At 40.8% G+C, this 12,937-nt stretch overlaps 1 protein-coding gene across 1 annotated transcript; it reads right to left on the bottom strand.

The window, feature by feature from the left end:
• Positions 1 to 9,082: 9,082 nt before the first annotated feature.
• LOC111954959 (SH3 domain-binding glutamic acid-rich-like protein 3) lies at positions 9,083 to 12,831 on the bottom strand. The gene is made up of 3 exons (XM_023974935.2): positions 12,681 to 12,831; positions 11,069 to 11,236; positions 9,083 to 10,898 (listed from the first exon to the last, which is right to left on the bottom strand). The coding sequence occupies exons 1-3, from the start codon at positions 12,723 to 12,725 to the stop codon at positions 10,833 to 10,835; spliced, it is 279 nt and encodes a 92-aa protein (XP_023830703.1). The 5' UTR covers positions 12,726 to 12,831; the 3' UTR covers positions 9,083 to 10,832.
• Positions 12,832 to 12,937: the final 106 nt, after the last annotated feature.

The raw sequence follows: 12,937 nt of genomic DNA, 5'->3' as shown, positions 1-12,937 counted from the left end.
ACGTAAAACCAATTCGTTTCTGCCCTTAGATTTCGTTGCTGTTTTTCAGATTGTCTAAAAATGAGGGTTTTATAAATGTCCAAACCCGCCTCCTATTGGTCCGATTTTTGCAATTTATTTACTAATCACATCACGTTTTATGTTGTATTACCATTGTGATTGGTCTCTGAACCAATACACGACCATTTTGAAATATATAAAATCCTTACGTATTCTTCGTTGTATTAAACCCAGGTGAAGGTTAACAGCTGAAATGCTTGTTTACTATTAAAGTAAAATTAACTGTCCAGTGTTTCTGGATTTCAATTAAATATGACCTGTAGTTAATTACCATGTAAGGGAATAGTTTTCCTTCCCAAAAGGTCTAATTAAGTATGTTATAAAGCAGCTTTTCTGTGTTTGAATGGTGTAGGCATACAAACCCCATTAWCGGAATGGTGTTGGCGTATACCAGTCATTAAAATGATTAATGCAAGTAAACCGCCAATGAGTCAACATGACATCATGTTGGTGCTCCCGAGTGGCGCAGCGGTCTAAGGCACTGCATCTCAGTGCTAGAGGCATCACTACAGACCCTGGTTTGATCCTGGGCTGTATCACAACCGGTGAAAAAAAAAAGTGAGCATGTTTTAAACAGTCTGTTAGAGGTGTTTTTTTTAAAGTGTTTTTACTCCAAATTATGCTTTGGCCACAAATACACTGAACAAAAATATAAATGCAACAATTTCAAAGATATTACTGAGTTACAGTTCATATAAGGAAATCAGTCAATTGAAATGAATTAATTAGGTCATTATCMATGGATTTCACATGACTGGGAATACAGATATGCATCTGTTGGTCAAAGATACCTTTATAAAAAGGTGGGGGCGTGGCTCAGAAAACCAGTCAGGATCTGGTGTGACCACCATTTGCCTCATGAAGCACAACACATCTCCTTCGCATTGAGTTGATCAGGTTGTTGATTATGGCCTTTGGAATGTTGTCCCACTCCTTCAATTGCTGTGCGCACATCTCCTTCGCATAGAGTTGATCAGGCTGTTGATTTATTGTCCCGAGCACAAGGTGCACCTGTYTAATGATCATACTGTTTAATCAGCTTCTAGATCTGCCACACTTGTCAGGTGGATGGATTATCTTGGCAAAAGAGAAATGCTTACTAACAGGGATGTAAACAACATTTGAGAGAAGTAAGCGTTTTGTGCATATCGGACATTTCTGGGATCTTTTATTTAATCTCATGAAACATTGGACCAACACTTTACATGTTGTGTTTATATTTATGTTTATTATATAAAACATTATTTCGAAACCCAAAGTTAACCCAAATTTAACAGAATATAAACTTTTAAAAGTAGTGAGATGGACAGTTACTTTAAGAAAACCTTATACTAGAATGTGTGATGGGTGTATATTATATTGTGTGAACTGTATCATTTAGATAGGGAGAGTTTGTTTGATAGGGTCAGAGAGGTTGGATGGGGTTTAGCGAGGTATGTAGGACTTTATTCTATGTTATTAGAAATACAGGACTAGCTATTAGAGTAACAGGTGTGTAGGTAGGTTGTGGCCGGCCTCACACTCCAGTACAGTAGGTGACAGTGTATGCACATTTTCATTTGGTTGCGATCTGCCAAACAAATGTAAAGAAGTTGCAGCAGTAGCGTTCCCGCCTTCGTCGCTGCTCTTCTTGTGCAAGGCTACATTAAGTGCTAAAATGAAGCTATACTTTTTGTAGACCAGTAGTTATAAAAGTGAAATAAAATGAGAAAAGCAAGCTATACCTAGCTAAGTAAGATGTAGTTACCATAGCACTCCTGATAGCCAGCCAGCAAAGATCTAGCTCTCCTGTTAGCAAGCCAGCTTACGTTAGCTAGGAAGCTTTACTCCATGCAGCTGCAGACATCGCCACGGGATGAAGGGGTGCTGAGGTTGCTGTAGAACCCTGTGAAAAATATGAATTCTCTACAACACAAAATCTATTAGCACCCCCAAATATCTTCCAGTGGCTATGCTATGGCTGCAGATTAATTCTTAAGTGYCTTTGCAACAAAGCCAGATGAGTACACATTTTGGTTAAGGTACAGCGACCATGGGTATTTAACCAGAATATGTTTAACATGGAGGTTTTTTATGATGGCTTCACTGGCAAATGTTTATTTTGGACATTAATTTAACAACTGCCTCAAAGGCCAGACAGGTAATTTAGGCTTCCATTGCAGCCTCTTGCTACTCCCATCCCAGGAGGCTAGTTGCTACTCCCATTTCAAGGCTAGTTAATGGGCCTTGCTCCTTACAGTATGTTCAGTACGAAAGAACGGTGTTCAGCATTTAGATAAACGGTGCTGTACTGAATGACCAGTTAAATAATATCCTGATTATGGTGGCCCAGACAGTGTTTTCGTGTATGGTGTACTGACAAGTTTTGCCATATCAAATGGTCACACCTATATTGATCAGGCTCCACCTCGCCACATCCATCAAACTGGAGCAAACGTACCTCAACGGCTGGGGCGTATTCATTCTGCAGATTCTGATGCAAAACGTTTCATAAACGGAATGAAGCTGGGAGGGATTTTGCTCTGTTTGCTTCTTAAATCGTCAGGGATTTCCGTAATTAACTTATCCCCGTTTAAGAACAGAGCTCACCGTTTTGGGGAAACGTGTCGTTCCGTACAAATCGCCACGCAACGCAGTATACTTTGAACTGAACGCACCCCTGCACACAACATATGTGGTGTATTCATTAGTTGGATACTGTTGCAAAACGTTTAGCAACAAATCTATTTTCATTTGGGCAAATTCAGGTAGATCCCTCACCGTTTGGTTCTGTTTCCTTCCGTTTGGTTAAGTGTAGTTCCTTGAGTATACACCCTTGTTCTGTGAGGTTTGAGTGTGCCAGACAAAGAGAGGTATGAATAGAGATATCACTCAGGCAGGTAGTCAATGTGAAAATGATTTATTGGTAAACTTTTAGTCATTTATTTTTAATTGAAAGTTGATTCAGGCCTACAGGTAAGAAGTATATATATACACACACAAATACATTTATAAAAATGTATATACATATAAATAATATGAATCTCTTAATATATATATTTTTCTCTCATTCAGGTTAACATGTCCAACAAAGCATGTTGGAATTGAAATGCTGAGTTCACTKCCCTTAGCAAAGGCTATAATAGGAAATGTGTGTTAACTTGCACCAGTCCTCGGACATCAAGAATTGTGTTTCCAGATACCTTTCCGGAACCAACACAGAACTCATTGATTTGTTCTCTCTGCTTTAAATAATTATACTCAAAAACCAAAGGGCAAAAGAAGAACATGGCCATGGGCTTCACTAAGCAACTCACCACAACATGAGGGACTTGAAACAGAGCAAGAAGGGACTGTTATGGGGTCCTGTTGACCGAGTCTGATGGATGAGGCCACAGGGTGCCTGTCCAAGTACAACTACCTGAAAACATTCAGTCTCCTGCTACGCTTAAAATCTGCCAAAGAAGCCATGCTTCAGGCTGTGTCAGAGGTCATGAGAGGTAAACTAATACAAGAGCTACAAGATCAATGTACAGTATTTCAAATGAGTATCAAATAAGGCCGTTGAACTGTCTTCAGACATACAGTTGTATTTTTAGTTTTAGACGAAGATATTGGCCAAAAACATGGATGGGCCATTTCGGATGCCAATCATCCAGTTCAGTGTTTGGTTTTTTGGCTTTGTGAAGTCTGACTGTCCTGTGCTGATCTTTGATCAGGTCCTCCCTGTCCATATAATCATATTCATATGATCTAAAAGGCCAGACTGATCCTATATCGGCACTCCTTTTCTCAGGAAGGTTCTGGCGGGGAGACGGCAGCAGCTTTAGCTCAGAATAGGGAATCACTGCTAATCCGGGCACTTCAACGGAATTCTTGGAAATGGGGTACGTTTCTGCCGATCACTATGGAAAACTGTTGAAATGAGCCTGAATTCAAGCAATAGCGTCACACACATTGGGGGGTGGTCTTATTACTGAATTATAACTCCCATATAAATGTTGTGACATGTTTTCATGTTAAAGTCAGTAGTCACTATTAACATTTCCTGCACATAAAATTACTTTCTATGGGGTACGCAATAAGTTGATAATGGCCTGGGTAAGATGATTGAGAGAAGGGAGACCCAGTGATGCGGCTCATTGTTCTTTCTCCCCTGCAGGTGAAGCAGCGGTATCGGGAGCAGTGGGAGAAGCAACGGAGTTGGGAGCAGGACCGATCAGCCTGGACATGAAGAAACTGAGGCTGCACAATCATGTTAAAGTATTCCAACATTGTATCGTCAATTGCCGAATGTGGTGGTTGTAAAGTTTGTTGCATACTTAGCAAAATGGTGTGAGGGATGTTGAGTGTTACAATCTTGGGGCTTTGCTATGTTTATAGGTAATTCCTAATATTCTTTAAAAAACTAAAATCATCTTTGCCTGCATGTTTCTCTGCGCTCAGGGAAGATGCGTATCCCAAAATGGTGCAACATAGACATGGTTGTACAATAGGTGGACAAATACGACATGACAGTTATACATTAAGTTGATTTAAAGCTACAATATGTAACTTTTTGGACAACCTAAGTGTTTATACATCTGGCATTCTCATTGAAAGCAAGACTAAGAAGCGGTAGATCTGTTCTATGTAAGCTATTTCTATCAGTCCCTTTAGTTTGGGTGTCCTTTACTTTCGGTTTTGTTGTGTACACCAGCTGAAAATAGAATATTTTTGGTTAAAAAAATTATTCGCGACACAATGACTGCCTGTTCTCACAACTGAAATTATGCAAACTATTTTAGTTTTAGCAACCAGGAAATGGAAAGATTTCTGCCTATTCCACTATTGAGAAATTAAAGGTTCTTTTTTTTGAGCTCATGGCACAACCAATGAGGTGGAGAAGCTGGAGGAGGACAGGAAGAAGGTGAAGTGCCACAAGAAATCTGAAATAGGGTAAGTGCCTCCCATTGGAAGGGTTCAGTCTAGTGGACTGAAATAGGTGCCAGTACTCATTTTGGGTACCTTTACCATTCATATTTAGGTGCAGGAGCACCACAACACTTTGAGCTAATATTCTATGAGGTGGAGGAGCTCAAGCAGTAGAAAAACTGAGGTGCCAGTGCTCAGCTCCGGTGATCTCATGCCTAAGTGGTTCAGTCAGGGATAATAACAGATTAAATAAACTAGCAAAACTGAAAAACAGCCACAACAAGCTGTTGTTCTTATGGATCAAACTGTTTCCTTCCTAAGGCAATGATTGACCCCCCAGTACCGTACCCAACTCAAGAGGAACGCTCAGGGGGAGCTGGTATGTCCTTGTTTTTTAACTGCTGTGAATTGACATGATGGGATCATCCCTGCTCACCCAACTTCTGCTTGTAATGTGTCTGTTGTCCATTAGGAGGCAGACTGCAGGATCCCGGGGGTCCTGCTGGAGAGTGCACATCTGGAGGGAATTGAAGCACGTCAAGGAGCAACTCCAGCTGGAAAAGGAAGCGGAGTTTGTCATCCTGTACAAGTCGGTATTAGCATGAGCAGGCCCGGAGGCTGCAGGAGGATGAGTGGAGGCTGCAGACCCAGAGGATGTCCTAGCAGGGCTACCAGGACAAGGTACTGAACCAGGATGTTTGTTCTTAATTGCTAAAGCACTTGATTAGTTGTGTGCCATGTTCATACTCGTCTTCCTCTCATAGATTCAACACAGAACCCGTTCAGCCTGGACATGAAGAAGTTGTGAGGCCAAAAAGACACGGGACAATCATATGTTTTTATACATTTGTACAAAGAATGAAGTATACCAACACCATGCTTATGTTAGTTACTGAATGTGGTGGTTGTTCGGTTTGTTACATATTTAGCAAAATGGTGAGGGATAGTTTTACAATTCAAAGAATCATAAAAAAATGATCTATTAACAAGACCTAAGATTGTGAGTTTTGTTCATATTTTCTTTGCCTGCCCGTTTCTCTGCGCTCATGGAAGAAACACTTGTTACAATACAAACAAACAATTTATCATTGACAGAATAATTAGATTAATTTACTTAGTTGGATATCTGCTATTTGTCATAATTATCAACCTATACAACATATGTGAAGCATATATAATACTTTAGAGCCAATCTGTAAGATTTACCCTTTGATTTGGAAGAGTTTTTGATCTAAATACCTTGACGAGATTCGTACTAAAGACACATACTCCATTGTTTGTTTTTGTTCTCGTACAACAGGGCTGTGAAATTCATTCCATTCCTAGTGTCTACGTGTTAATGGTTTTTCCTTTCAATTAAGACAACCAGGTGTGTGGACTTCTTTACTAATTAGTGACCTTAATTAATCAATTAAGTACAAGGGAAGAGTGAAAACCTGCAAATACTTGACCCTGCATGGAATGAGTTTGATACGTATCATACAACAAATATTTGTAATTCTTTGGGCCTACTTGAAACCAATACACATTTCTATGAAGTGCTTGTGTGAACAGAATTGCACAGCAGTGAAATGCATTAAATGCATGTCTTGATGGAGGTACATTTCACTCTGTTTCTAAATAAATTGTTCTTTATCAATTTATACCTGGTCATTATACATCTTATTTGATCTACCAACATGATGAATACATAAATAGTAAATAAATGAACACTTTCACAAACATGGTTTATCTTGGATCTTATTACTGTTGCTATTTCACCATCAGATGAATGGATATACGTGCAGCATCAGATAAGGTTTACAGCCGGTTCCCATCCAGAGCCATGCTGTATACACAGTCACCACTCAGTTCTCATCAACATAGAGGACAACTTGAACAGGAAACGCTGAGTGGGCGTTTTAACTTCCTGTGCCCGACCATGTGTCAATGTCAGGACCTGTACACTGAACGATTCCAAGCAGCCAGCAGTATAATGATGTTCTTACAGCTTTTATTCTCATGTCACACCCGTGATCACAACACGTGAGAAAACAACTTTGATCGTGTGAGCAAATTCAGTGGACACCTGCTCATCAAACATCTAATTCCAAAATCATAGACATTAGTTGGTCCTCCCGTTGCTTCTATAATAGCCTCTACTCTTCTGGGAAGGCTTTCCACTAGATATTGGGACATTGCTGCGGGGATTAGTGAGGTCGGGCACTGATGTCGGGCGATTAGGCCTGGCTCGCAGTCGGCGTTCCATTTCACCCCGAAGGTGTTCGAAGGGGTTGAGGTCAGGGCTCTGTGCAGGCCAGTCAAGTTCTTCCACACCGATCTCAACAAAACATTTCTGTATGGACCTCACTTTGTGCACAAGGGCATTGTCATGCTGAAACAAGAAAGGGCTTTCCCCAAACTGTTGCCACAAAGTTGGAAGCACAGAAGAGTCTAGAATGTCATTGTATGCTGTAGCATTAACATTTCCCTTCACTAGAACTAAGGGGCCTAGCCCAAACCATGAAAAACAGCCCCAGACCAATATTCCTCCTCCGCCAAACTTTACAGTTAGCACTATTTATTGGGGCAAGTAGTGTACTCCGGCCATCCGTCAAACCCAGATTCGTCCGTTGGGCTGGTAGATGGTGAAGCGTGATTCATCCTTCCAGAGAACGCATTTCCAAAGGCGACGAGCTTTACACCACTCCAGCCGACGCTTGGCATTGCGCATGGTGCAGTTTGGAACTCAGTAGTGAGTGTTGCAACCGAGGACAGACGATTTTTACACACTATGCGCTTCAGCACTCGGTGGTCCCGTTCTGTGAGCTTGTGTGGCCTAAAACTTTGCGGCTGAGCCGTTAGATGTGTCCACTTCACAAATACAGCATTTACAGTTGACTGGGACAGCTCTAGCAGGGCAGAAATTAAATGAACTGACTTGTTGTAAGGTGGCATACTATTAAGGTTCCACGTTGAAAGTCACTGAGCTATTCAGTAAGGCCATTCTACTGCCAATGTTTGTCTATGGAGATTGCATGGCTGTGTGCTCGATTTTATACACCTGTCAGCAACGGATGTGGCTGAAATAGCCGAATCAACTAATTTGAAGAGGTGTAATTTGAAGGGGCACAGGGCCTTGTAACATTCCTCAATGAGATGACGTGAACCGCAAATGGAAAGGCTGCCGTAATCAAGATATCAGAGAGCCGTAAGAAAAATACCACTGAATCAATATAGTATCTGATGAATATACTGTATGTATATTATATGTACTGTGTCCTTTTTACAATATGTTTTTCCTTCTCTCTGTTTTGACAGCTTTGCAATCGTATTTGTAATACTATTTATTGTACAATGAAGAATATGTTCATAACACACTCAAGACCAAATTAATCAACTACAGTTTTTGAAGTGACAACTGAGTCCTTGATTCACATTTTAAAACACAAATAGACCTATTGGCCATAATTCCTTTTTATTTGAACCATAATACTTATTTGACCCTTTTTCCCAATCTTCTTGGAAGACAACAGCATCTCATTCCCTATATTTAATTTTTTATTTATTTTGGCCAAAGGGGCTTTGGTCCAAAAGCAAAGCAATAGTTTGAAGAGAGAGACATGGAATGTTGAACATATAGTTGATAGAGAATAGCTACACATCATTGACCAATAACACATCAACCAGCATCAAATGACAAACATTGTCTGTGAAGGCTGCCATTACAGAATAGAGGTGCCACACCTACATACCCAGATATACTATGCGTGTGGTGGTGCATTGCCAGACTTTGTCTGAGATAGATGAAAATCAAGGTTCCTATGTGTGGAACCAGGGGTTATAATGATAGGTATGCTCTAGCACAAAGATTACATTGGGCGCAATATGTATATTTTTTTAAGCGAGGATGACATACTGGGTAAAAGATGTGGGACTCTACACATGAAACGGCACATACGTTTTTTACAACATCCCTTGGAAGAGAAACCAGTTGGAAGAAAGAGGAGTACACACTTGAAGCATTAAAAGTGAGGCCTTCAACTTTCCCCATGTGGTGAGTTAGTTTTATCTAAGAATGAGATTGTGTCAGTTCAATCTGAAACACTTTCTTTATCCACTCAGGATCCAAACATCAGTAAAACAGTGGGAATGTGAGGCAGAGTTTAATATGCATAGTTGTCTTTACTGCATCTTCAAGCTGATTCAAGATTGAATTACACATTACCACAGATAGAACAGTAACAAGTCCTAAACAGTCATTGGGGCTTATAAATTCAGGGGATTATAATACTCAAACTCAGTTCTCTTACAGTAAGGATGTACAGCTGTAGTACCAGTAACAGTGTTATGTATTTTTGCGACAATGTCCTATAAATATGTCTATTTTATATCTATGTAAGACCAATGATTGACGATCAGGTAATTCCCAGCAAATGCAAGTGGTCTCTTAAAAAAATACAGCAGTCTTTGGAATGCAGTAACAGAGAGTAAAGTAAGACTATATTGAGGTCAAAAGTGACTGTATCTAGCTGTAAAGCACGTTCTCACATATTTATTGGCACCAAGTTTAACACTATGAAATGCTGTCTGTCTGTTTTTACCATATTCTGTAACTCTCCACAATGGACTCACCTTTCCAGCATGGACCTTTGACACCATTAGCATGCTAAGCATTGAAATGTTTTGGACCAAAGTAGAATTCAGTTCACTTATTCTGTTTCTACCACAATTCACATTTCTTTAAGGTTCTGTGATTGTTGGCGTCTACGTTCTCCATGCTACGTTCTCCTATCCATGTTGATGTCTACAGTAGGCCCAAGTACATTTTGAAAATGACTTGTCTGTCGATATGAACAACATGGAAGTCAAGTGGGACAGGTAAGGAAAAGACAAACACCGTTAAATCTTAGTCATGGTAACCAAGTATTCTGTTTTCTGTTTGTTTGGTCTGGGTATGAAATGGCCCCTACATTTACATTTACATTTAAGTCATTTAGCAGACGCTCTTATCCAGAGCGACTTACAAATTGGTGCATTCACCTTATGATATCCCTATTCCCTACATAGGCTGTGTTTAGACAGACAGCCCAATTCTGATATATATTTTTTCAGATCAGCTCTGAAAATGATCTGTGTGGAAAGATCTGACGTGATTGGTCAAAAATAGAATGAGTGAAAAAAAATATCAGAATTGGGCTGCCTATGTAAACGCAGCRGTAGTGCACTACATTTGACCAGGTCAATATAGGGAATAAAAGGGTCATTTCATGCCAAGATCGATTCCTGGTGAATGTTAGCCTCTTGATTAGTGGACCTACATTGGTAACATGTACAGCCCAGATTATTTGACCTAATTACCACACATCTAGATTAGGCAGCTCCATTGATCCCACAGACCAGACTCGGACTGATTAGTGACATGAACACATTGGACCAGGCAAGCCTGGGTTCAAATACTATTCCAAATACAAATATTTAAGCATTTGCTTTTGTCTGCATGGAGTGGCAGGTGGGTGGTGTTTGCCTTTTTTTGACATTTCTATTGGTTCAATTGCTACAGGAAAGCTTCAAAAAAGTACCACTTAAGCATTTAAAGTGATTTGAAAGTATTTGAACCCAGATCTTGACCAGAAAGGATCAAAAAGGGAAACAGTGACGAAAGAAARGGGGAGAACATAATAAGTGCCGTATAAAACATACACAATCATTTCAACAGTGGTTAGGTAAGTCCAGCGGGGTGGGGTGGGAAGGTGTGCGTGTGCCTTTTGATTGGTTGGTTGTATTTGGCATTCATCATGGCATTGAGAAAGAGGGCGGGCACCGCCAGTGCGGCAGAGGGGTAGTCAACGAGCCTCCCTGGGGGGGACGGGACGACAACGACACACGACTCTTCCTCATCACGCCATCTTCAGAAACTGCTCCACTTTGTCCTCCTCCACTGAGTCAGAAAACATCTCATAGTTCTGGAGGAAAGAGACCAAACAGAGTATAAGGTATTATAAAGGGGTCATAACATGCTTATGCCATCTAAGTAAACAGTTACCCACCTTTTCATCTATACTTATGTCCTCATACCGTTAGATAAACACTCAACCCTATCATATCGCACAAATATTAATTATCCCTTCCTTACCCCACAGTACTGGTCCTCATTGAAGATCTGTGGCGGGACAGCCGTGGGGTTCCCTGKCTTGCTTCTCATCTCGTCCCTGACCTCCCCGCCCACTGAGATGTCAATCAGCTCGTACTGGATGCTCTTACTGTCCAGGATCCTCATCACCTCCGCCTGCTGAGACTTCACCTGGAGGGGGAGAGGAAAGGGTCAGTTCAGGATCAGGGATCCATTGCACTTTTCACACTACTGAGCCTAGCTAAACTGAGTTTAGCAGTACTGGCCTGATTATACATTTAACATAGCGCTGAAAAGGACAATGTGAAAAGACATATCAGTGCCAGCACGGTACAGTTTGGTAAGATAGTGTGAAAAGGGTGCAAGCTTTACTTGTAGTACCAGGCACCAAACGGTCAGAGATCTGTTTTGTTAATGTCTGCTGTTAAGAAGGGAGATAGATGGGTAGAATTAGCACTTCTATGATTATCCTGACAGAGAGACACGAAACGGCTAAGTAGATCTAAGTAGTCTGCTTTGCCTTTAAAAGCTAAAAGGGTTTAGCTAATGTGTGGTTGATGATTAATTGTGCAACGCTATCTTGTTGGGCCGGATTGAGGAAGTTGGGGGGTGGGGGGTGTTTGCTATGTGTACCCACGTCTACTTCACCCACCAACTACATGCAGCCTGGCATTCAATGGGCAAGGCAGGAAGACACACCACGCACTACTGAAAGCCGATTAAAATGACCATGAGAAAACAAGAGGAAAGCTTGGGCCAAACCGAATCCCTTACTTTTTTGTAGAGGAGGTGAAATTACATAATTTATGGCTAAACATTTTCAAAGTCTAAGATTAAAAAAGATCGTGAATCATGACCCGATGGTTATAGGCTATGGATAAATTGGCAGTACAATGCAGAGGCCACCGAAAAACAAATCCCCCTGTAATTGACACCAGATGTTTAACCGCGATGTTTTCCATAAATTGATACATTGAGTTCACGCTTGAGCGAATGCAAACTCTTGGGAAGTACGCTGCAACATCTGTATCAATTTCAGAAATTCCACTAAAAGCGAAATCCTGTCTGTTTATAATGCTTCTAGACTGCACAAATAGTTCACATCCACAGTGCAGACAGGTATACGGTAGCCATTGCTGACAAGTATGTTAACCTAGTTGCACTTGTCAAGACATGCAGCGATTATATCAGGTAAGTTGCAGAATGCGAAAAATATGCAATTACCGGTAACATGTCCTCATTATTCGAATATGTTCGTGAGATATACCGCCAAACGCAGACAGAGGAAATTAAGCAGAACTATATTACTTCCGTCCCCATTTTCGGGGTGAGTTTGCATTTCCTGGTCTGTTTTGTTCATCTCTAAATAAAGTCGTTCTTCAAAAACGTTGCGATTGTATGGTGGACTGAATTATAAATTATGCCACACATGCAAACAATTACATTCTTGATCTAAAACATGGAACATTCGCATTGTATATATGCTGATCAGATCCTGGGATGGATCGTTGACAGGGCGTTGGGTGTGTCTTTCAGACTGGTCCATAAAGGGTCCATTAGAAATGTATCCACCTGCAAGAATAAAATATATCAATGAATTTCCGTTTCATCTCACCTCTCTGGATGCAGTAACGGTGGTATAATACAATTTGACGCCCATGATTGCGATTCTCGATATCCCTTTGTGTTGTCACACGAACCMCGAATAGCTCTCTTGCCGAAGACTACGATCAATCGCCTCCCGCTGCTGAAAGGCTTCTATTTGCTGTGTGGTTTAAAGGGCCAGTGCAACTCTTTAGTCCTTTGTGTAGATTGATGTTCTACTAGTAGGTTATTTGATGGGACTGTGACATGTAAATCTAGCCTGTTATT

Source organism: Salvelinus sp. IW2-2015, linkage group LG30, assembly GCF_002910315.2.
Source record: "Salvelinus sp. IW2-2015 linkage group LG30, ASM291031v2, whole genome shotgun sequence".
NCBI classification, from domain to species: domain Eukaryota; kingdom Metazoa; phylum Chordata; class Actinopteri; order Salmoniformes; family Salmonidae; genus Salvelinus; species Salvelinus sp. IW2-2015.
Note: the sequence above shows the minus strand (reverse complement) of the source record. Positions and strands in the feature narration are given on the sequence as shown.